Below are 24,715 nucleotides of genomic sequence, written 5' to 3'. Positions count from 1 at the left end.
GAAAGACAGAGTGCCTGATGAACTATGGACGGAGGTTTGTGACATTGTACAAGAGACAGGGATCAAGACTATCCCCATGGAAAAGAAATGCAAAAAAGCAAAAGGACTGTCTGAGGAGGCCTTACAAATAGCTGGGAAAAGAAGAGAAGCGAAAAGCAAAGGAGAAAAGGAAAGATATTCCCATCTGAATGCAGAGTTCCAAAGAATAGCAAGGAGAGATAAGAAAGCCTTCCTCAGTGATTAATGCAAAGGAATAGAGGAAAACAATAGAATGGGAAACACTAGAGATCTCTTCAAGAAAATTAGAGATACCAAGGGAACATTTCATGCAAAGATGGGCTCGATAAAGAACAGAAATGGTATGGACCTAACAGAAGCAGAAGATATTAAGAAGAGATGGCAAGAATACACAGAAGAACTGTACAAAAAAGATCTTCATGACCCAGATAATCACAATGGTGTGATCACTCACCTAGAGCCAGACATCCTGGAATGTGAAGTCAAGTGGGCCTTAGGAAGAATCACTACAAAGCTAGTGGAGGTGATGGAATTTCAGTTGAGCTATTTCAAATCCTGAAAGATGATGCTGTGAAAGTGCTGCACTCAACATGCCAGCAAATTTGGAAACCTCAGCAGTGGCCACAGGACTGGAAAAGGTCTGTTTTCATCCCAATCCCAAAGAAAGGCAATGCCAAAGAATGCTCAAACTACCGCACAATTGCACTCATCTCACACAATAGTAAAGTAATGTTTAAAATTCTCAAGCCAGGCTTCAGCAATATGTGAACCATGAATTTCCAGATGTTCAAGCTGGTTTTAGAAAAGGCAGAGGAACCAGAGATCAAATTGCCGACATCCGCTGGGTCATCAAAAAAGCAAGAGAGTTCCATAAAAACATCTATTTCTGCTTTATTGACTATGCCAACGTCTTTGACTGTGTGGATCACAATAAACTGTGGAAAATTCTTCATGAGATGGAAATACCAGACCACCTGACCTGCCTCTTGAGAAACCTGTATGCAGGTCAGGAAGCAACAGTTAGAACTGGACATGGAACAACAGACTGGTTCCAAGTAGGAAAAGGAGTACGTCAAGGCTGTATATTGTCACCCTGCTTATTTAACTTATATGCAGAGTACATCATGAGAAACGCTGGGCTGGAAGAAGCACAAGCTGGAATCAAGATTGCCGGGAGAAATATCAGTAACCTCAGATAAGCACATGATACAACCCTTATGGCAGAAAGTGAATAGGAACTAAAGAGCCTCTTGATGAAAGTGAAAGAGGAGAGTGAAAAAGTTGGCTGAAAGCTCAACATTCAGAAAACTAAGATCATGGCATCTGGTCCCATCACTTCATGGGAAATGGATAGGGAAACAGTGGAAACAGTGACACACTTTATTTTGGTGGGCTCCAAAATCACTGCAGATGGTGCTTGCAACCATGAAATTAAAAGACACTTACTCCTTGGAAGGAAAGTTATGAGCAACCTAGATAGCATATTAAAAAAGCAGAGACATTACTTTGTCGACAAAGGTCTGTCTAGTCAAGGCTATGGTTTTTCCAGTAGTCATGTATGGATGTGAGAGTTGGAGTGTGAAGAAAGCTGAACACCAAAGAATTGATGCTTTTGAACTGTGGTGTTGGAGAAGACTCTTGAGAGTCCCTTGGACTGCAAGGAGATCCAACCAGTCCATCCTAAAGGAGATCAGTCCTGGGTGTTCATTGGAAGGACTGATGTTGAAACTGAAACTCCAATACTTTGGCCACCTCATGCGAAGAGTTGACTCACTGGAAAAGTTCCTGGGCAGGAAGAGAAGGGAACGACAGAGGATGTGATGGCTGGATGGCATCACCAACTCGATGGACATGAGTTTGGGTAAACCCCGAGAGTTGGTGATGGACAGGGAGACCTGGCATACTGCGATTCATGGGGTCGCGAAGAGTCAGACCCGACTAAGCGACTGAACTGACTGACTGACTGAACTGATGGGACCAGATGCCGTGATCTTAGTTTTCTGAATGTTGAGCTTTCAGCCAACTTTTTCACTCTCCTCTTTCACTTTCATCAAGAGGCTCTTTAGTTCTTCACTTTCTGCCATAAGGGTGGTGTCATGTGCTTATCTGAGGTTACTGGTATTTCTCCCGGCAATCTTGATTCCAGCTTGTGCTTCTTCCACCCCAGCGTTTCTCATGATGTACTCTGCATATAAGTTAAATAAGCACGGTGACAATCTACAGCCTTGACGTACTCCTTTTCTTATTTGGAACCAGTCTGTTGTTTCATGTCCAGTTCTAACTGTTGCTTCCCGACCTGCATACAGGTTTCTCAAGAGGCAGGTCAGGTGGTCTGGTATTCCCATCTCTTTCAGAATTTTCCACAGTTTATTGTGATTCACACAGTCAAAAGCTTTGGCATAGTCAATAAAGCAGAAATAGATACTTTTCTGGAACTCTCTTGCTTTTTCGATGATCCAGCGGATGTTGGCAATTTGATCTCTGGTTCCTCTGCTTGTTCTCCCTAGAAACCCAGAAAACCCTTTTTGTACTCAGGGTTGGGCTATCAGCCTGTCAAACTCTGTTCTTTCTCCTAGAAGTCCTGGGGTGATGCTCAGTGACCCATACTTGATGATGCCATCTTGGGGCCAGGGACAGTGATGGGTGCTGTCGGGAGATAAGGATGACCAAGATAGAGCTTCTGCTCTTTAGGAACCATTAGTCTTCTCCAGTCTTGGTAACTATATCCTATTTCATTAAGTTTAGTACCCCAAATCAACCTGGCATTCATGTTGTTGTTTCCTCTTTTATACTACTTCCACTTCTTATTTTTATTATTTATTTATTTTTGGCCCTGTTGCACAGGATCTTACTTCCAAACCTGTGCCCTCTTTAGTGGAAGTATGGAATCCTAACCCACTGGACTGCCAGAGAATTCCCTTACATTACTTCCACTTCAATCATTCAATCCCTCTTCTCTCTCCTTCCCTCTTCCCTGTCTCAAACACGACTCTTCTCTTTTTAGCTTAAGTGGCTGAGTGATGAGAGGTTCTAATAACCAAGATCCTGAACTCAGAGGAGCAACAAATCAAAATGATCTTTCCTCAACTAGCAACAATTTAGGAAATATATAGCCCTGCCTCTGTTATCAATTTCCTTTTTCTTCAACATAAGCCATACAAATAGCATTTTGCATAATTTATGAGGTTAAAAATCAATCAACCAAAAATTGATTGTGTTCACTGAGGGAGAAGGAAAGATGGGCTAACCTAAGTTCTTCACTGCTTATTGTTTGCACTAGGCAATATTTATTGTACCCCTTTCAAACAGAAGGAAGTTGAGAACTTACCAGGTTAGTGTGTGCTAAGTTGCTTCAGTTGTGTCCAACTCTTTGCAACCCTATGGACTGTGGCCCATTAGGCTCGTCTGTTCATGGGGATTCTCCAGGCAAGAACACTGGAGTGGGTTGCCATTTCCTTCTCCAATGCATGAAAGTGAAAAGTGAAAGTGAAGCCACTCAGTTGTGTCCGACTCTTCGCGACCCCACGGACTGCAGCCTACCAGGCTCTTCTGTTCATGGGATTTTCCAGGCAAGAGTACTGGAGTGGGGTGCCAGCAACGTACAGGGTTATAAATCTATACGTTCTTACCAACATTATTTTTTTTTAAAGAAATTACTATAGCTATACTACTGCATATAAAGTGGTGTCTAATTGTGATTTTCATTTGCATTTCCCTGATGACCAATCATATCAAACATTTTTTCATGTGCTTATTGACCATTTGTGTATCTTCTTTGGAGAAACGTTTATTCAGATCTTTTGCCCATTTAAAATATAGTGTTCTCTGTCTTTTTGTTATTGAATTCTTCATCATTTTTTAAATGGAGCAAATAAATATCATAAGCTCCACCTAAAGCTTAATGGTTGGTAAAATTTATCCACATTATGGTGTTATGTAAAGTAGATGCTAGTATGTGAAATGTGACCACCACTGAAGCAACGTCATGATGACTGTTGCCTATGTATTCCAGAGCTCTGATCCCATTCATGACAAGGGCAAAATATTTGAGCATAATAGCATCTTGTAAGTCAGTAAAACCCTAAAACACTAATTAGTTAGATATTGTCAAATTTTAAATAAAATATAATACAATGATTCAATATGTGATTTACTAAATGATTTAGTCATTCCAATGGCTGAAGAGAATAAAAGTTTTAGTATAAGCAAAAATAGGATTACATTGTTAAATAAAATCCATTCATGCTCTCAAGATATAGTTAATTTGAAGTTTTACTTCTATGTACATTTAATTATTGAAAATAAGTTGCAAAAATTTTACCAAAGCTGTTACTAGATAAACTAGGGGTAAGAACCATCTTCTCTTCTTACAAAGTTTGGTATCTCACACAATAGTAGTGACTAAAATAAATGGTGCCAAATTTTTACAGAGTCTTTTTAAATTCAGAATATAATTAAAATCTCATGTAGCTTTATTGGTTTTAGTATCCAGCAGAGAAAAAATATTGAAACTCCAAGAGATTTTGAATTAAATAGCTACAACAGTTTTGTTTTATTGGTTCTGACTGGGAGAAAAAAAATTATAAGGACAACTTTGGAAAAATCTAGTTCTTTTAGAGCCCCAAATGACTTTTAAAACAATAAAACAAACTATAAAACCTACACAAGTGATATTAAAAATTATGTAGTTCAATGAATGTGACATTCACAAATGTGGTTGTAATTTTTTTTTAAATATAGTGAAATGAACATGGATCTGACGACTGGATTTAGAAGAGGTGGTGTTATATAGCTTAACAGAATTAAGTGCTTCAATTTGCTGGTTAGGATTATGTAGCTGAGTTGGAATGTTATACCAAGGCCTTATAAGATCTCCATCACCTCACAGGATCTGTGGCTAAATCAAAGAAAGGAATGATGCTTCCTTTTCCTCTATTAGTGATTATTTCCCTAGTATTTTAATATTTAGTTTTGGAATGCTTGTAGACTTAGATCTTTTTGGCTTGTGACTGAGTCATATACAGAATAAACTATAAACTCATACTATTTATGAAGATGGAGAATGAAGGCTCACTAGTGATTTACTGTAAGGGCATTAAATGAATTGGAGTAATAATCTCAATTATGTGCTAGGTAGAAGGGGCAGGAAAAAGGAGAAAAACAAAGATGAAGGAGAAAATTTTTGTGACAAAATAATAATCATAGTCACCTGGTTAGTTTCCTGAGGTCCCAATCTTTGAAGACTCAAACATAACTTCTGAAGTCCTTTAACATAAACACTGTTCCTTTTTTTGTCCCCCAATCCCGTCTCTGTCCTTGGTACAGAACATACCCCTCATGTCACAGTCTCCCAGCACCTGCCTGAATTCTCCATCACCTTGTGAGGAGAATTATGACTTGGGGGTGGGGGTGGGGTGGGGCACACAACATCAAACCAGACCCCAGAGAGACCAATGATTTGCAAATGGCCCTCCACAGATGGTTTCCAGGAGGAATGCACTACCTAAACTTGTATGCAGATTTAACAAATAATTCAAATAATTTTACCTTTTAAAAAGACTTGAGAGAGTGTTTTCATTTTTAAACATATAAATTCATCCTTTTTAGAAGTTTTTATATTCAAAAAGAGAAGCTGAAACTAGTACAATAAACATCTGTATGCTCTTCACTTAAATTCACAAATGAATAATTTTTCAATTTGGTTTATCTCCATCTTTACATATACATATATGTATATATGTTTGTGTATCAATTTGAAAGTAACTTGCAGGTTTCATGACTCTTCACAACCCAGTACCTTAGCTTGTACCTCCCAGAATAAGGATACTTCACCTGTAATACCAATATCACATCTAAAACAGTGAACACAAATGATGTCATCTAACATACAATTCCTATTCAGTTTTTTCCCATTATCCTCCTAAATGTCTTTTATAGCTTAAAAAAATCCAGAATCCAATCAATCTGAGTTGACACTATAAGACCTTGTGAAAATCCTCATCCTTAACAATGTTTCCCTTGATGATTTTGGTGTCCAGTGATTCTTGAATGAATTATTACATTTTCTGATTTTTATCACTTGTTAGCTAGCATTCTTCCAGTTTTACCATCTACCATCCCTTTCTGTCTCTCTTTGAGTATCACTATAGGCAGTGATACTATGAACTCTTTTAATCCATAGTTTTGATGCTTAAATGACCCCAAATTTGGCCAATGGAAGACCCTTCAAGCTGGTTCCTGTTTTCTTTCTGCGGTTTTTGGTACTAGATGCCTGCAGCTCACCTTGTATTTTCCTGACCCAACCTAGAATCAGCCACTCCTTCAAGGACCTACTTATATACATCTACACGGTTCAAGTCTCCAATTTCAAACTGTCACAAAGCGTACAGTACATTCTCCCTCCAACCCTACCTCTCTCTTCAGAGACGGCCAATTTACTAGGTTTTTCTGTATCCTTCTAGAGATAGTTTCTATAATAGAGCAAAGGTGCAGATAAATAGTCTTACCTTCTGTCAACGTTTTAACTGAAGTGATAGCATATTATCACTTTGTATTATCACTTTATCATATTGTAGCTCCTGTCTGTCATCAGATTTTGAAAGATGCCTAGGATCCCAATCCCAAAAGATTAGAAACCTTTAGGCTAAATCCTAAATGTTTCAGATAAGAAAAACTCAAGGATGGTGACTTGAAAAGCTGTATTGAGGACACTCAAATGCTATATTCTCTGGACTTGAAATGTTAGTTCCTCTCCAGGTTCCTTGACACTTACTCATTTTTCAAACATCACTTCCTTGGGGAACGCTTTCCCTTCCTTAATTCATCTCCCTTCCCCAAGGAGGAGGTGTCCTCTCTTACAAGGTTTAGGGTCATCGCACATTTCTCCCTCCTAGCGCAGACGTAAGTCACTGTTAAAATTTGTTTCCTGCCACTGCGAGGACTGGAACCACATCTGTTCTGTTCACTGCTGGCACGCAGTAGTTGCTCACACACACAAAAAAGTTTGGACTGAAACTCGAACTCAACCCATCCGGCTTCCAGCCCACTCTGCCTAGTGCTGTACCCCTGCAGTCGGAGAAATAATCCCAAGATGTAAATAAAAACTCTTAATAGAAAAAGCCGGTAAGTTTTTTTTTTTTTTTCCATTTCCACGACTGACGGAGGACCTTAGCAGAAACCGCTCACCGCGAGGTGTGACGACCGCGGGAGGGCGTCAATCAAGAAAATGCCCCCTTGCCCCGCAGGCGAGTGGAGCTGCACAGAGCCGAGGCCACATCGTGTAGCGTCGCCGCTTCAATAGAAAACACGTGCAAAACGGGAAAGCGGGACTGCGCGCAGCTGCGATCCCCCAGGACCCGAGGACAGGGGACATGGAGCAGCCCGCACAGAGTCAGAGAAGATCGCACAGCTCCTGCCAGGCGCCGTAGGACCCCGGCCTTCGCTTGATTCCTGCCCGAAGGGACTTCTACCAGCGTCCTCGGGGAAGTTGTTGAGTCCCCGGGGCCCCCGAATGACACGGGCTAGAGAGGCCAGAGTCCGGAGCACCTGATGTCTAATCGTCCTTACCCACAGGGACGCAGGCAAAGGACGTGGCTCCCTCTCCCTGGAGCTCCCCCAGGAACCCAGGGCACTCTCCCGCTACGAGCACTCCGGAGACGCCCGGGGCCACAGCCAGTGCTACCGTTACTCTAGGGAGCGCGCCGACAAGGGAGGCTGCTCTCAGGCCAGCGAAGGCGCGGCCGGACCCGTGCCCGCCACGCCTGCGGGGCCCGAGTCCAGAAGCCCTTTGCTTGGGCCGGCTGCTGCCACCGCAGGCCCGTGCCTAGACCAGTGCCCTCGAGTTTCGGCGGAGATGCCTCCCCGCCGAAGCTAGGGCCGCTTGAGTCCGCCTTGCAGGCAGCTGCTGGCCTCGCGCCTCGCTCGACGGACGCGGCCCTGGGCTTCCGTCGAGGGCGTCCCGGGCCAGGGTGCGTGGAGCCCTGAGGGTTGGCGGCGGCTGGATACCGGGAGCCGGCTGCTCAGAGGCGGCGAGCAAGCGAGCGCGTCCCGGGGGCGGAGAGCTCGGCCGACGGGGGCGGGCCAAGGGTGGGGGCGGGAGGCGGCTCCCGGGGCTCCGCGCCATTGGCCGCAGGGCCCGGCGGCAGGAAGGGGCCAGAGAGCGCGGCCCCACCCCGCGGCCGGCGGAGCCTATCGCCTGGAGCGCGGAGCGCGGATAAATGTAGCGCCGCGGCGCGGGCCGGCAGCTCTCCGAGGGGCCGGAGCGCGGCGCAGCCATGCAGTACCCGCACCCCGGGCCGGCGACGGCGGCGGGCGCCGTAGGGGTGCCGCTGTACGCGCCCACGCCGCTGCTGCAACCAGCGCACCCGACGCCGTTCTACATCGAGGACATCCTGGGTCGCGGGCCCGCCGCGCCCACCCCGACGCCCACGCTGCCGTCCCCCAACTCCTCCTTCACCAGCCTCGTGTCCTCCTACCGGGCCCCGGTGTACGAGCCCACGCCGATCCACCCCGCCTTCTCGCACCACTCCGCCGCCGCGCTGGCCGCTGCCTACGGACCCGGCGGCTTCGGGGGCCCTCTGTACCCCTTCCCGCGGTCGGTGAACGACTACACGCACGCCCTGCTCCGCCACGACCCCCTGGGTAAGGCGGCCGGGGTCATGGCGGGGCCGAGCCGGGACGGCGGTGAGGAAGGCGCCACCCGGCAGGTGGCAGCGCCCTGGAGGCGGCGGGGGCGGAGGGGGAGGCAATAGAAAGTTGTGGCAAAAGCGATTGAAAAGCGGCTGCCGGGCGCGCGCGGGGGACCGGAGGCGCGGGCCCCGGCGGCGCGCAGCCCAGACTGACCGCACCATGACTCAGATTGGTTTTCCTGCACCTTGCAGGCGTCGGGGCGCGCAGGCCAGGGCCAGACCGCCGGCGCTGCCGCGGGGGCCGGCGGCCGAAGGAGCCCTGGGGGCGCTTGTCTCCCGGGGGTTGGGAGGCTCCCTTAGCTGGAGGGACCGGGAAGTCAGTGCCAAGGCGCCCCGGGCCGCCCCTGAGGGGCAGGGATAGCTGTCGGGCCCCGGGTGGTTACGGGGCTGGACCTGGTTCAACAAGCTTGTGCAGTGAAAGAGCCTGACCCTTTCCGTTCATACAGGAAATCTTGAGTTCTCGATAGGAGTAAATCTGGTTTCAGAAGCTGTTAAGTGTTTTCCTGGCTGCATGAAGCAGACCCTTCCCCCGGAGTAGTGCACGCTGCTGATTATTTTATCGACATCCTCAATACAGACAAATTCAGGAAACACTCGACTTCTGATAGCCGGGATCCGTTTTTCTGATATTGTTCATTTCCTCTGTGTGGGATGTGACTTTATGGCAGCTAAAATAACCAGTTGCTTCCCTTTTTTTTTTTTTTTTGAGGCTGTTTTGCACCAGTCTGAATCCTGACGTAAGCAAAATCTCGCAAAAAACATTGCCCGCTTTCAGAGCGTTTAGCGCAGACCTGCAGACCGACGGACAGACGGACTGACCGACCCACCCGTCTTTGGAGTAGGGAGGGCAGCGCGGACACGTTGGCCGAACCAAGTTTGCGGGACTTGTCCCTTCAGTGCGCGGCCTAAGAAATGAGCCACCTGTGATCCGCGCCCGGTGGCCCTTGGGGCCTCCGGGCTTCTGAAGCCTCCGGTACAGAAAACGCGACTCCTCGCCTTGGCCCACCAGACTTTTAAGTCTACTCTGTTATTGGCAGCTTATGTAGACACCCTGGAGATAACTGACATTTTAATTAATTGACTTTTTAGTGTCATCAATATTATGGTGTGGCCCCTCGCTCAGTTCTCCACCTTCCTTTCTCATCGCTCTAGAGACTTTCGGGGGAATTATATTTTAGTGTGTGTGTGTGTGTGTGTGTTTTAAGTTATTGTGCTTTTGATTCCATCCTCGAAGGTCTGATGCTGCAGGCCCGGTATGGCTCTGTTCGCCTGCTGGGGCCGGAGGGAGACCCTCGTCCGGGCGAGCCTGGGGGCAAACGTTTTCACAGAGCGCGCCCTGGGTTTCCTCGGGACTACGCAGGAGGAAGCAAAGGGTTTTTAGAGATAGACCAACAGGAAACACATTGACGGAAATGTTGCCATAGCCCACGGGGTGGCTTTAACTGGCCGCCCCCGCCGGCCGGGTGTGAAATCAGAGGGGGCCCTGCGCCCTCCGGCCAGGATTGAAAGCTCCACTGACACCCACCGCCTGAGCCGGAGGGCTTCCCTGGTCGCCAGACGCTTTGGCTAGTGTGACAGACCCTCTTCCCCCAACATAACGCACATACGGGTCTTTGGAAAGTTTGGTTCACCAAGGGAGAGGACCCCTCTGCAGATTCTCTAGGCTAAAAAAGTTAGTTGTGTATACATTTTAGAGCGACTGGTTAAAGAGGTTATGGTATTTTAAGCTCAGCCTATAGGCGATGTTCTTTGGGGGATCAAAATGATTGTATCTAGCTCTGGGTGTGATGGTTGTGTGGTTCTGTGGGCATATGACTGTGATCTTCGTGCATATGCGGTGTAGGTGTGTAACTCGGGATGTTCCTGTGTCTCCGGGTGTGATGTGTTTTGGTAGGAGCCTGTTGGGTCCGTGTCTCAACGGGTATATGTGAACGTGTCTGAGTGCCCAGCAGCCTCCCTTCCCCTTCTTTGTCACCCCCTCCAGTGCAGGCTGGTCAGCGGGTGGGCCGGGCTGCTTCGGGGCCGCCTCTAACCAAGATGCTCTGGCCCGCAGGCAAACCCCTGCTCTGGAGCCCTTTCCTGCAGAGGCCTCTGCATAAAAGGAAAGGCGGCCAGGTGAGGTTCTCCAACGACCAGACCATCGAGCTGGAGAAGAAGTTTGAGACCCAGAAATACCTCTCCCCGCCCGAGAGGAAGCGGCTGGCCAAGATGCTGCAGCTTAGCGAGAGGCAGGTGAGTCGCCTCGCGGGCCGCGGGGAGGCTCCTGGGGCCGGGATCTCGGGGCAGAAGGGAGACAGTGAGGCCACCGACAGCTGTTTGGCTCGGAAGCTCCTGAACTTCTCCCCGCCTCCCCAGGTCCCTCGGGATTCTGGACTTGTGGCAAGTTTTCTTTCTGTCTTTTCTGTAGGTCAAAACCTGGTTTCAGAATCGACGGGCTAAATGGAGAAGACTAAAACAGGTATTGACATGGTTCTGTTTCTATGGAAATAAATATTTTTACCACGTTATCTCAACGCGCGGGGCTTGTTGTAGGTTGTATGCAAAAGTCATTTGAGGGACTATTTAACCTCTTCACCTTGATTAAAAAGGCAAATAGTCCTGCTGAAATTCAGGATGAGTTGTTCAGGCGGCAGTAATGCTAAAAGCACCTAATGCAGTTCCTATATCAATTATGCTTGGGTTTTCACACACTGGCTAGTAAAACTCCCAGCTAATTGTTTTATAAACCCCATATGTTGTTTATCTAATTAACGCAGGAAAGATAAAGTAATTGACAGTAAATGACTTAAGCAGTTATCTTTGGGAGAAAATTGTTTCTTTTATTTACACAGCCATAATAAAACCAGGCAGAGCTCAAGGGTAAATATAAGGAAATAAACACCTTTAAGTCTTGTTTGCACTGTTTTTTAGAAGAATTAAATATCAAAGAGTTTAAAAATTATTTTCCCTCTAATTCTAGCTCTTAAAATGAATATAAAAACAGCAAGAGACTATCCAAGCCTGTTTGGAAAGTAGCTTAAACTTTCTAACAGTCTTTCTTCCAGTGACCTTGTTACGTAATATGTGATAAAAAGTAAAGGCTAATTCAGTTTTTAAACTCTGTTGACTTAGAGCTAAAGATTTGTTCTTGATGTCCTAATCAGATATTTTCTCCAAAGTTATCTGACAAATGCTGAATTTTTCACTTACCAGTTTATATAGTTTGTAATAAATAAAATTGTTTTGAAATGAATAGGGAAGTTGAAAGCAGTATGCATTTTCAAATTTAGCAATCATAACTTTTTCATTAAAAACAATAACGTTACAAAAAACACTTTAAAACAAAATAAAATTCCCATAATTTCATTATTCTAACACAATTTTTAAAATTTCGAGTTTCCTCTCAATATGTGAGCCTTGTAACTTATCACATAGTTGTAAGCTTGGTTAATCTATTATTCTGTAGTCTTGCTTTAGGAAAAAAAAAACTTTAGCAGTATATCATAGTTTTCCTTAGTATTTATGTGTATTTTAGACAAAAACAGGATTAAAAATTTACTAACTTATTTAGTTCTTGGTCAAAGGTAGTTTATCAGGGACTTTAAAAATAGTGGTTCCTGTGTAATAAGGGAATATTTTCAAGAAATTTCCTCCAGATTTTAAGTAAATTATAATTGTTTCCTTTTTCAACTGGCAACATTCTTTCAATTCTGCATTTTTCTTAGCCATGATTATGTAGCTTGCTACACATATTTATGTGTGTATATGTTTGTAAACTTAGTCCAGAAAATGCATAAAAAATAATTCAGCCTAATAATTTTGAAACTTTATCTTTAATGCATTATTTAGCATTCATATTTTTTAAATGTCTAAAAGACTTTTGTTAATTGGCAAGGTTTAAATATCTGAAGAATAAAGATAGTGTGTATCTGTAGTGCTCTGATTTCTTTTTCTTCCTAAACTTTTAAGAACCTTGATACTATAGGTCTGGGCTGGAGTTAAGTATTCACTTGACATAATACATTTACAGTTATATTTGTGGTTAGTTGTTCTTATCTGGCAAGAATATAATTGTTCTCTGATATGACAGGAACTTTACCTTCCAAGTGAGAAAGAAGCATAAATATGTATTTTCTGAATAAAAATATTATACCTGAAAGCACTTGATAAACCTAAAAATTAAAAAAGATGATGGAAGATGAAAAGACATTTGATTCATATCTCTGATTTCTCCATATTTCGTCATCCCACCAATCTCCATTTCGTCCTCTTCTTTTAGGAGAACCCTCAAAACAATAAAAAAGAAGAACTGGAAAGTTTGGACAATTCTTGTGACCAGAGGCAAGACTTGCCTAGTGAACAGAATAAAGGTGCTTTGGATAGCTCTCAGTGTTCACCCTCCCCTGTCTCCCAGGAAGACCTTGAATCAGAGATTTCAGAGGATTCTGATCAGGAAGTGGACATCGAGGGTGATAAAGGCTATTTTAATGCTGGATGATGACCACTGACATTGGTGTGTTTGGAAAACTAGGATTTGCTACAGGAAATCTCCTTGGATGAACCTGAAAACTATAAGAGAGAGAATCAATTTTCTGGTATTCTGGAAATCTAAAATATTTGGTGCACTGACTAAATAACAAACTCACATTGAAACCTTAATTTTGACTTAAATAGTTTATATACTGATTTTAGATTGTATGATAAAGGGACTCTTCCCTGATTAAATTCACCCCTTTTTTTTAAAAAAAAAATGTTTTTTCTATTTATAAAAAGTAATTTTGAACTTTTTGGTTAAAATTTTAAGTTATAACTTTAAAGATTTTAATAGGTGCTTCTTGAATGACTTTTCTATAATCGGTTTCTACATCCTACTGAATGGAAAAGCAAAGGAGCATCCCAGATCCAGAGGTATGCCTTGGAAAGGGGGCCCACAATTCAGGCAGCCTCAGAATATTTTAAAGAAAATGTTACTTACTTATACATTACATTCTTATAGTATTGCCTTAAATCCAAAGCTATCTCTTGAGTTCTTGTCTCGGGGGATGTATGTATCTTTTTGTCAGAAAGATATATATATGGCTGATAATCTTAAATGCTTGTTTTGCACTATCACTTAGTACCTGTTTGACCGAGGTGTTAAGGGGATAGTACAGTCCAGTTCAAGCAGAGAAACTGACTCATCAATGACTAAACTTAATCACAGATGAACTAGAAGTAGCAGGTTAATTAAATGTAAGTAGATTGTAGATATGTTTTATATTAAACAATGTTTATAATGTGTGTATATATAATTGTTTACTGTAAAAAAATATGGCCAATTTTTTTTTTTTTTTAATGAGTAACTTGTCTATAAAATAAATACGTTGGTGGGAAGACTGACCTCGTTGAACCTCTCATTCTTGGATTTGAACAAACCCACCTCTTATCTTACATCGCCTGGGGTGCATGGCTGGGCGCTGGGGCTGGGGCGGGGTCGGGTGCAGGGGCGTTTGGAGCGTCTGGCGGTGTGTCTCTCGGCTTCTGGCGGTTCTGGGCCGCGGCCGGTGGCGAATACCTGGAAGGTAGATGTGGGCCTTTCCCACATCTGGGTTCGCTGGGGGGGGTGTGTGTGTGGGCCTTTCCCACATCTGGGTTCGCTGGGGGAGTGTGTGTGTGTGGCTGTGTGTGTGTGTGTGTGGCTGTGTGTGTGTGAGAGAGTGTGTCTGGAGCAGCGGGGAAGGCCCCCTGCGGACCCGAGCCCTGGACGCGCCAGGCAGCGGGGAGAGCAGCTGCGCCGCCGCGGATGAGCACCGTCGATTCACCTTGGCTCGCGGAGCCGGCGGGGCCGGCGGGGCCGCCGTCGCCGCCGTCCTTGACCCGCCTGAGTCAACATGCGTCATCCCTTGGCGGCCGAGTCCAGGTTGGGGGTCTGCTTAGAGGGTTGGGGGGCCCTGGCCGGTAGGCGGGATGGGGGAAAAGTAGTGTGTGCCAAAACAACGGTTCTCACTCTTCAGTGAGCTTCAGAATCTCCCGCGGACCTTGTTGGGACTCGTTGCCCACCCCATCCCCAGACTATGATTTGAGTAGGTCTGGGATGGGTCAGGGAATTTGCCCCCTAACAAGTACCCAGGTGCTGTCCAAGCTGCTGGTCGGGGGTTCTAAGGTACTTCTTGTGTGGAAGAAGCAGATTTCTCCTTTCTCCTTCTCCCCTCCTCCCGACAGTTCCTGCCCTTGAGGGAGCTGGAAACTGGCAGCTTTGAGGAGCAGGGAAAGGGAAGATGGGAGGCATTTCGATGGTTGAGAAGGGAGCAGGGCTGAGGAAGGGGTATTGTGAGCTGGGGAGGAATGAAGTGCTGAGCTGAGGGTGGGTGTGGGGCTGAGAAGAAGGGTGGGCAGAGGTTTCTGACTGGCCCAGGTATTGCCAGTCCAGCTGCTTGCCTAACTGAGCCACCAGGTTCCTGACATTCCAGGAAAATGATTAGCAGAGATCTGTGAGGGGAGAGGCCAGAAATCTCCCTCTAGCCTGGGCCTCCTTGGGGGTCTCTAGTTTTTGTGGACTTGGGTGCCTCTGGGCTGAGGTCCTGTGAAGGAATGACTCTGCCCCTGGCCTGGCTTGACCAGGGCTGTGGCTCCCCAGACATGAGCACTCAGGTGAAGAGAGTGAAAAAGTCAGTGCATTTAGGGATGTCACACCTTCTTGCCTCCTGAGATTGCAGGAAGGCCCTGGAATTACCTGTGAATTTTAATTTCTGAGAAAATTTGTCCTGGGTTCTGAAGCAGATGGGTGTGCATTGGCCTGGAAGCTTAAGGATTTCGGTGGGAAATTTAGTTCTTGGCCTCAGTTTCTTCATCTGTTGAATGAAAATGGTCTAGTTGACCTACATGACCTCTGCCAGCACTTCCCCACCCTCCTCAATTCCCAACTCAGTTCTCAGTGTTGGAGCCCAGAGCAGACATCCAGACAGAGGGTCTCCTTTCTCCTCAGCAGTCAGGTTCCAGGCTCCCTGACCCTGCCTGACAGGTTTCATCAAAGTTTCAAAGGTCATAGTCAGTCTCATTTGAAAAGAGGACTGACTGTATCAGAGTTTGGGGAGAACAGGAGGCTTGTGGGCCTAATATTGAATTAAAGCAGTCCTGAAATCAGTGTGTGTGTGTGTGTGTGTGTGTGTTTCGCTCCTGGAGATAACCTCTGGTTAATGTTTATTCTTGAGAATAACTGTATCATGACTATCAAGTTGAGAAATAAAGGCTTATGTATTGATTGACACTAGAAAAATTGAGGAGTGAAACTGTCATTTTAAAGGAGACAATCCTTGAAACCAGGCCATTTTCCAATTTAAAGCTATTCCCAGTTCTCTTCAGGTTGCTCCTATTCTGAAGCTAAACATGTCTTTAACAATCCAGAGGGTGTTATGTGAAGGAAGTACACTATTCTCAGGACACAGGTTGGCATTAACTATTTTCTAAAGTGTCCCATTGCAGATTGCCAATGAATATTTACAAATTCTTCCTACAATCCAGGCATTTTTCATTTGTTTGTCTTTTGGCTATTTCATGGTGAAGCAGCATGTATGACCTTTACAGCACAACTCCTGTCTTGTTTTTAACTCTTTTTATCAGGAGATTCAACTTGAAAACGGTTATCATTTAGCAGAAAGACAAACAGAAAAGCACATTTTGTAAGCAAAACGTTAATGATTGGAAGAATTGCCCTAATTTCATCATGACAGTGTGTGATTAATCCCCTGGGTCATGTACTTATACTTTAAGTTATTCAGTTCGTCAGTCTTTGATATTCAGAACGTTTCCTAACTTAATAGGATATTGATTTTGTTGGATGATGTACTTTGACTCTTTAAACAACATCACTTTTAGGGATGACTAGCTTGCTGTGTAGTATTTTATTTAGAGAACTATTGCATAAGGTTTCTTTTTCTTACTTTTTATGGTTTTCTCAGGGTGAAAGCTGATAAGACATCTTGTGGGAAAAGAGGAAACCATCTCTGATAGTGAAAGTACCTATTCTCTTTCAACACTTCTGGCAACCTTTTTTTGTGTGTGGTTTCATTGCTGTGAATATTCATTTTAGTTAATGGGGGCAGGGCAGAGATTTAAGAAAATGTATCTAGACTTAGGGGAAATGCATTTAGCTGGGGACAGAACACACTTACCAAAATTCCCATTCCAGCACACTACCTTGTAGAAGATGGCAGGAACTCAAAAACTCACCCTTTTGAGTTTTTTTTTTTTTCTAATGATCAATGATCCTCTAAATCTGCAACTGGAGATGATATTTATGTGAATTCTGACAACATGGGACAAAAGTTGGAAAACCACACAATCATTCAGGATGCTTCTAATTAGTTAGGAGTTCAGTATCTTGTAGTAAAACAACCAGATATTGTACTAACATTTACTTTTCATCTTTTTGGGTTTCATGAAATTCCAGCTGGAATCTCTCTAACCTTATTTTTATCCCTTGATACATTTTTGTTGATATTGTTGTTGAATCCAAATGAGAAACACTTTGGAGATTGCTCCCACCTACCAAAATTTCTGACATCTAAACTCTACAGAACCGATGTAGTCTACCCCTTCAGACGTAGCTGTGCGGAACCCTTCTCAGGAATCTTACCCAAGTGGATAAGAGCAAGAATGAAAGTAAGGCAGTCAAATCCCCTGCACCTCCCTTGCTGGCTGGGGGCCTTGGGCTGAATTAGCAGCCTCAGTTCCTAAGGGAGGTAAGCGGCTCACCTGAGCGGAGGCATCAGTACCTGGCACACAGTGGGCACCAGGTGTCAGCCAGAAAAGCTAGAAAGCCCCCACTAAGTCCCTTCTTTTGAGGCAGCTCTTTGATTCGCAGTTGCAGGCGGGAAACTTCTTCAGTCGGATGTACACAAATCTCTCCAGACAATAGAGAGGGCCGCAGGGAGGAGACCTTGGGGCTGGCAAAGGCATTTCCTGTCTGCAGAGGATCTTGACTTTGGCGCATCCGGCGATAGCTAAGAGGTTTTCGAAGCGTCGGAACGCTTTCTCGTGTGTGGCTACTTCTAAAAAAAGTCACTACCAATTTCAAGCGATTTTCAGATGACAGCTAGTAAGATCATTTCTAACTTAAAAAACATTCTTTAAAAATTAATTTTTTTTTCTAATTTGGAAGAGTTTGGTATCATTCAAAATCTTAAAAATTAAAAAATCTCAGCACTCCATAACACTAGGACAAGAAAGGATTAATGGTAACCCCATCCTCGCCCCTGTCCCCCACCATTCGTAGATACCTGCAGAACTGAGAAATGCCTCTTCAGTTTGTCTCCATTAAACTTGTTTGCAGTTTACTTTTACAGTTTGTGTCCTCAATCCCTTCTCACCTCTCCACCTTCACTTCTTTTTATTTATTCCCTCTTCCTCCATCTCAAGATTACCCTTCCTCATTCAGTTTATTTCCCCATTAACAGAAAATTATCAGTCTCAATTCTTCAGACCTCACAATCAGGGCTAAGATTTTCTTCCAATACAGAAAATTTAACCTTTCAGGTGGAAATCCTAAGTTTTAGGGCAATGTTGCCAGAGTCCTAATACATTGCCCTCATCCCTCCAAGGACAGATGTTTTAATTCAGCTTTTTTTTTTTTTAAGCCAGGAAAAGCCATAATAGTGATAATAATAATCAAAAAATGATAATACTTGTGTCCTCAGGGGTCAGGCACTTGTGTGCTGGGGGAGGGTAGGTGGACAGTGGAGCTGCCCAGGAGATGGTGCAAGAAGGTGTAGGCACAGGATGCCCTGGCAGAGGCTTCTAGAGGTTCTAACGCAGAGAAAAGTAAATAGAGGTAGTGAATATGTTTTCACGCTACTTTCTCCACTTGTCCCACTCTCTCCTTCCCCAACCTGGGTCCACAAGTCTGTTCTCTCTCTTCATCTCCATTGCTGCCCTGCAAATAGATCATCAGTACCATCTTTCTAGATTCCCTGTATATGCTTAATATACCATATTTGTTTTTCTGACTTACTTCACTCTGTATACTAGACTCTAGGTTCATCCATCTCGATAGACAACCAGTAGGAATTTGCCATATGACTCAGGGACCTCAAACCAGAGCCCTGTGACAACCTAGAGGGGTAGGATGGGGTGGGAGGTGGGAGGGAGGGTCAACAGGGAGGGGACATCTGTATATCTAATGGCTGATTCATGTTGATGTATGGCAGAAGCCAATACAATGTTGTAAAGCAATTATCCTTCAATTAAAAATCAATGAATTAAAAAAAGAAAAGTAAATGGAGGGCTGGTCTAGGGAGAGAGAGAATTATGTTCATAGATTTGGAAGGGAAAGAGGTCAGGGAATAAGTAAGACTAGAATCTCTGGGGGTGTTTGGGTTCCAGCATTTTGGAAAAGGGGTTGTGGACTGCATTCTCCCCTTCCGGTCACACGGATCTCTTTGCTTTTCACTTTGTTCCGTCTGGAACTCTCCTTCCTCAGATTGTCTCCTGGCTGGTTCCCTCACCTCCCTCAGGCTTGGCCTTCCCTGGCCTTCTATTTAAAATCACAACTCCTTCTTCCCTATTCCCCTCTCACAATTTACTGTTCTCTATTTCCCTTATTACAAATAGGTATAATATTTCAATTTATTTATTACTTATTTGTCTCTCATTGAGATGGTATTGCCATAGCATAGAATTCTTGTGTTTTGTCTACTGCTATTGATCTCCAGCCTGACACATAATAGGTGCTCCAAAGTATGTGCTCAATGAATTAATGAATGAATGAACATATACTGAGAACTTACTATGCATTAAATATTATAGGAGTCCTTCACATGTCTTATATCATTTAATTCTCACAAAGATCCTCTGAGGTGGATGCTATTGTTGCTCTGTTTTCCTTATGAGGAAACTGTCACTGAGAAGTTAAGCCCAAGACCTCAATTGCTATACCAATCAGTGTTGTAATGTGAACTTCCTCATTTAATCTGTTGTGCCTCGGCCAAGAAAATGGCAACCCACTCCAGTATTCTTGTCTGGGAAATCCCATGGGCAGAGGAGCCTGGCGATATACAGTCCATGGGGTCACAAAAGAGTTGGACGTGATTCAGTGACTAAACAACAACAAAGTTGGTATCACTTCTAGCCCCAGGCAGTTACAGTGTGTGTACTTTCTTCACTTCTTCACCCTTGAGAAGCTATCAAGCCAAGTCTAATTCTAGCTGTAAGAAGATAGTTGAGAATTTTCATTTATTTTAATCTTTTTGCCTTAATTCAAGTCCAGCATTAATTCTGGAAGGGATTACCACACAGTATAGGGGATGTCTAGTTTCTGTGTGTATAGCACATTTTTCTGTTACACCAGAAGCTAATAAACTGGAGCACCTTCTAGTTTTCTGGGGAAACGAGTATTGTAAAATACGCTTTATATTTTTCAAAATGTTAAACAAAAATCTACCCTTGGCCCATACTATTTGGTGTTCCCATCGTATAACCTGTTTAGTATCATTATATTTCTCCATCTGATCCACTGATGCATGTCCCACAAGGGCGTCTGAACAGAGAGCAGCTCAACGGCTTACTATGGGGCCCCCAACATCTAGACTGGGTTTTTCATGCAGTAAGCTTTTATAAATACTCTACTACAGAATGAAAGTGAAAACCACGTGCCCTCCCTAACGGAAAGGAGAGACATTCTCCGCCGCCCCCCGCCCCCCCACCAAGCCTTGCACACTCATTGTATTGCCTATTCCTTGGCCATCAGAAACATAGCTTCCCTGGATGGCTCCAGGCACACAGCAGAAAGCACAGTGAGGGCTGCAAGTACAGGAGAAAGTCTTTGCTGGGCTTGGTCGTGGGTGGGGGGAGGACATGTTTAGGTCTGTTTAGTGCTTTAAACAAGCACTGAAAGAAGATATTCACCCTGTTACGGACATGAATTTTAAGAGGAAGTGCTTCTGTGGGTTTATATTGGCCATCCTTCCCTTAGATTTGGCGATTTCATTTCAATTTCCAGTTCACACTTCTCAATTTCAATCAAGAGTTTCATTTAAAATGTACCTCGTTTACTGAAAAATGAGACTATTTGGGGGTAGTCTGTTATTGCTACTGTTTTTTATCAGCATCATCCATTTAGCAAAGGGAAACAAGAAATGCAAATGTTTTTAAATGTTTTCTTAAAGTAGTTCATGACTTGCAAAGAAACAAATGTAGAAGGAACATAAAATGTGTTTGCTTCATATTCTGCTTCAAGGTTTTAGCTTTCCTTAGCTGCTTCTGGAATCTGCATTGCTACAAACTTCCCATTAATTGTAAATTGGGCAGACTTATTCAATAAATGTTTAAAAAATGGCCTCTGAGTGCAGGTTTAGAGGTCCAGAGGAAGTGGTTTCTTAGACACCTGCCTCCCATATACTGAGTTGATGGTACGTAGGTGGAAGGGAGTGAGACAGTTACGATGATGTATGGTGCTTTTGATTAGTTAATTAAGGTAAAATTTTTAGCTTCACCAAGCAATTACCTGATCTCATTAAGGTCTTTAAAATCACCCAAATGTGATTTTGCCTGAAGCAGCTGCCCCTTGTTTAGATGTTATTTCAGGCATTAAGAAAAACACAATCACAATGTTAATGGTAACCAGAGAATTTAAGTCTGCAATTTCTGGAAAATAGAAAATATATTGTTCTGAATTTTAGTCATTATTTGTTATTATCTGAACATGGAACATTAAAATATATTTACATTTGTAGGGTGTGTTACTTTTCAAAAATGTTAAAAAGTATCATGATGATAAAATATATTTTTTTAAACTAATGAAAAATTTTTAATGTTAATTAAAAAAATTTTTTTCTTTTAAATTTTTACTCTTTGGCCATTCCATGCAGCATGTTGGATCTTAGTTCCCTGACCAGGGATTGAACCCATGTCTCCTGCATAAGATGTGCAGAGTCTTAACCGCTGGACCTCCAGGGAAGTCCCTATGCTATTTTAAATACTTCATCTGAACTTAAAAATTGAATTGCAAAGTTGGCAAACACTTAAAAACAATAATGCTGTTCACATATTATAGCTAGACACTTATTTTTCCAAAGACACGATCCATTTGTAGTACCAAGACTCCTAGGTACTTGGAAGGAAAGGAAGCAGAGAGACCAGGGGCATTGTCAAGAAACAATGACAGCAAACCTTTGCATATGAGGAGGGCTGGGAATATTACTAACTAAGCTACTACCTGTTTTTCCACTCAGGGAAGTTAAACTAAAAAAAATTGTTTTTTCTAAAAACAACTTTCCTGGATTAATTTGTTTATGTTGTTACACATGGTTGTTCATGATAAGAAAGCTAATAACAAGTCAAATGCACAAAGAAGAACCTCAAATTTATTTTCATTGGACATAGAGTCTCAGTAGTTACAGTATTTTTACAAATAACCAACTAAGGCAGACCTGTTTATAGAACTGCCCCCACCAATGCCCTCTTCTCTCCTCACTGTCATTCAGAGGCTCCTGTGCCCACTTCATCCCTCAACGTAGTATGATTTGAACGATAATTAAAGTGTCCTGAACAAAGGCCAACATCTGGCATCCCACACCCAGAGCTATCACCTCTTGCTCATCATTTCCTTCCCATCTCCCCTGGCATCAGGCAGGTGACTCCACCTCTGCCAGGTCCAGGGTTGGCCAGCTCTCCTCCTTCCTCTGACCCTGCATTTCCCCCCTTTGCTCCCCCTTCTCTTTCTTTTGTTTTATTGGGAACCAAAAAAATCCTTCAAGTAAAGTTAAGGAGAGTCAGATTGGATCAGTGAAGTACCTCTTAAAGAAAAAGGAAAATTATAGTTCTTGAAGTGAAAATTAGGGAAAGTGCCGAAAAATGCCTTGGGATCTTCATAGACCCCTTCTACCGTTATCTGAGTAGTTGTTATTCAACTTTGCTTTCAGTTTTTATTACTGGAATTGTGACAGTTTTGTTTTCTACCATCTGCCTTGTAGATAAGGGCTATTCCCCAGTTACATAAGGATTAAATAGGCTTCAAGGGACTGCACTAGAATATGATCTTTTTAAAATCTATCATCTGAATCCACATTAATTTTTGTTGGTTATGAAAGCCATATGTTCTCAATGTGAAGTAAATGAAAAATGTGTGCAGAAGAAAAAGAATTGTCACCCGTGATCCCACCATTTAGGGATTCAAGTCTATGGAAACTCTAGGGCAATTTCTTTAGTCGTTTTCCCCACTAGTTTATATGCTTCATAATATTAAATTTTGACATCTTTCATCTTAAAATTATTTTTGAATGGTTAAAAATGTAAATAGTAGAAAAGGTAATATAGTCAAAAGCAAGTGTCCCTCCTTTTCTCTCTCTCCCTGCCCCAGCCATCTAGTTGACTATCAGAGGCAATTTCTTAGTGATTGCCTTGATGGTCTTTTGGCAATGGTATATATTTTTATACAAACACATTTGTAAAGTATCTACTCCTCCTTTGTCTCAGTACAAATCTTAATATACTATTCATTCTTTTCTAGATCTTGCTTTTTTCCACAGCAAAAGATCTTAAATATTGTCCTATATCAGTATACATAGACCTTTTCTTTTTCTTTACTTTTCTTTTTTTTTGGCTGGTTGGATTATATTTCATTTTATGTCTGAATCCTAACTGATTTGATGTACCATTAAGTTGTTTTCAGCCTTTTGCTGTTACATACAATGCTACAATAAATATCTTGCATGCATAGAATTTCTGCTCTAAATTACTTGGGACAAATTTCTAGTGTTAGAATTGCTCAGTTGTGTGGTATGCGCATTTTTTATCTGCATGCTGCTGCTGCTGCTAAGTCGCTTCAGTCGTCTCCGACTCTGTGCGACCCCATAGACGGCAGCCCACCAGGCTCCGCCATCCCTGGGATTCTCTAGGCAAGAATACTGGAGTGGGTTGCCATTTCCTGCTCCAGTGCATGAAAGGGAAAAGTGAAAGTGAAGTCGCTCAGTCGTGTCCGACTCTTAGCGACCCCATGGACTGTAGCCTACCAGGCTCCTCTGTCCCTGGGATTTTCCAGGCAAGAGTACTGGAGTTGGGTGCCATTGCCTTCGCTGTTTATCTGCATAGATATGCCAATTCACTATCATAAATGAGATTTTACTGGGCATGAAATTTGTTTCCTGTGTCTAAAATATTTTATGTAAATATAAGTATATACTTTATAGATATCATCTTAATGATTGCATAATATAGTATATGTTTTTGTGATGATGTCATATTTCTTAATTCTTTTGTTTTGGGGTTGTGTAACATTGTTTTGTTGTTATAACATTTTCCAAGTTGAGCTCAGTTTACATCCATTTCAGTTTAATTCATTCTAGAGCATGTTCATAGAGAAGGATGAATATTTGATAAATATTGTGAAATTGTTTCCTGGGAAAGTTCTATTAATTTACATCAGTGGAGAACAAGGCTCATTTCACCATACCTTCACCAATGGGGGAGTGCTATTTTCCTTATCTTTAAGTATAGGAGGAGAATGGTAGGTTAATTTTGTTTTTTAGTATTAAAAATTAAATTATTTTATATGTTATTTGTTTCTTTTTCTTCTTTAGCATAGTCTTTGCAGCTTAGTCCTTTTCCTATGGATTTACTCAAACTCTTTATGTTGAAAGATGACACTTTTTGTGTCATTTATTACAGAAATGTTTCTGTTTCTAAAATACATGCTTGTAATTTTGATGTGAAAAATTTTGTGTAGTCAAATATAGCAGTATTTTCTTTATGATTTCTTTTATCTCACTTCAACTTAGAAAGTCTTTCCTCATTCAGAGAGCAAATAACCATCCAAGTACAATAAAAAAATTTTCCCTAAGGCTCTTCCTTTCCATCCTTCCCCCACCCCCCTTCCTTTCTACATTGAATTCTTTTAAAAATTTTTATTTATTTTTTATTTTTAAAAATGATTTATTGCTTTGACTGTGCTGAGTCTCTGTTGCTACACGGGCTTTTCTCTAGTTGCAGAGAGTGGGGGCTGCTCTTCAGTTGCGATGCACAGGCTTCTCATTGTGGTGGCTTCTCTTGTTTTGGAGCAC

The 24,715-nt window shown here is 42.9% G+C and overlaps 2 protein-coding genes across 7 annotated transcripts in view; both read left to right on the top strand.

The window, feature by feature from the left end:
* The first annotated feature begins 8,228 nt into the window (after positions 1-8,228).
* On the top strand, positions 8,229-14,063 carry HHEX (hematopoietically expressed homeobox). The gene is made up of 4 exons (XM_081554325.1): positions 8,229-8,658; positions 10,759-10,937; positions 11,113-11,163; positions 12,964-14,063. The coding sequence occupies exons 1-4, from the start codon at positions 8,292-8,294 to the stop codon at positions 13,180-13,182; spliced, it is 816 nt and encodes a 271-aa protein (XP_081410451.1). The 5' UTR covers positions 8,229-8,291; the 3' UTR covers positions 13,183-14,063.
* A 260-nt stretch (positions 14,064-14,323) lies between these two features.
* Positions 14,324-24,715, top strand: part of EXOC6 (exocyst complex component 6) — a 313,607-nt gene continuing 303,215 nt past the window's right edge. For 2 of the 6 annotated variants that reach the window (XM_081554128.1, XM_081554222.1), the window contains exon 1: positions 14,324-14,583. The gene's annotated coding sequence lies outside the window, so the exon portion shown is untranslated. The remainder of the gene's footprint in view (positions 14,584-24,715) is intronic. The other 4 variants (XM_081554103.1, XM_081554153.1, XM_081554095.1 and 1 more) reach the window with 4 other exon arrangements.

The sequence above is a fragment of the Giraffa tippelskirchi genome, chromosome 2 (assembly GCF_054371585.1).
Source record: "Giraffa tippelskirchi isolate mGirTip1 chromosome 2, T2T-mGirTip1v1.2.pri, whole genome shotgun sequence".
Classification (NCBI taxonomy): domain Eukaryota; kingdom Metazoa; phylum Chordata; class Mammalia; order Artiodactyla; family Giraffidae; genus Giraffa; species Giraffa tippelskirchi.
This window is presented reverse-complemented; position numbering and strand designations above follow the sequence as displayed.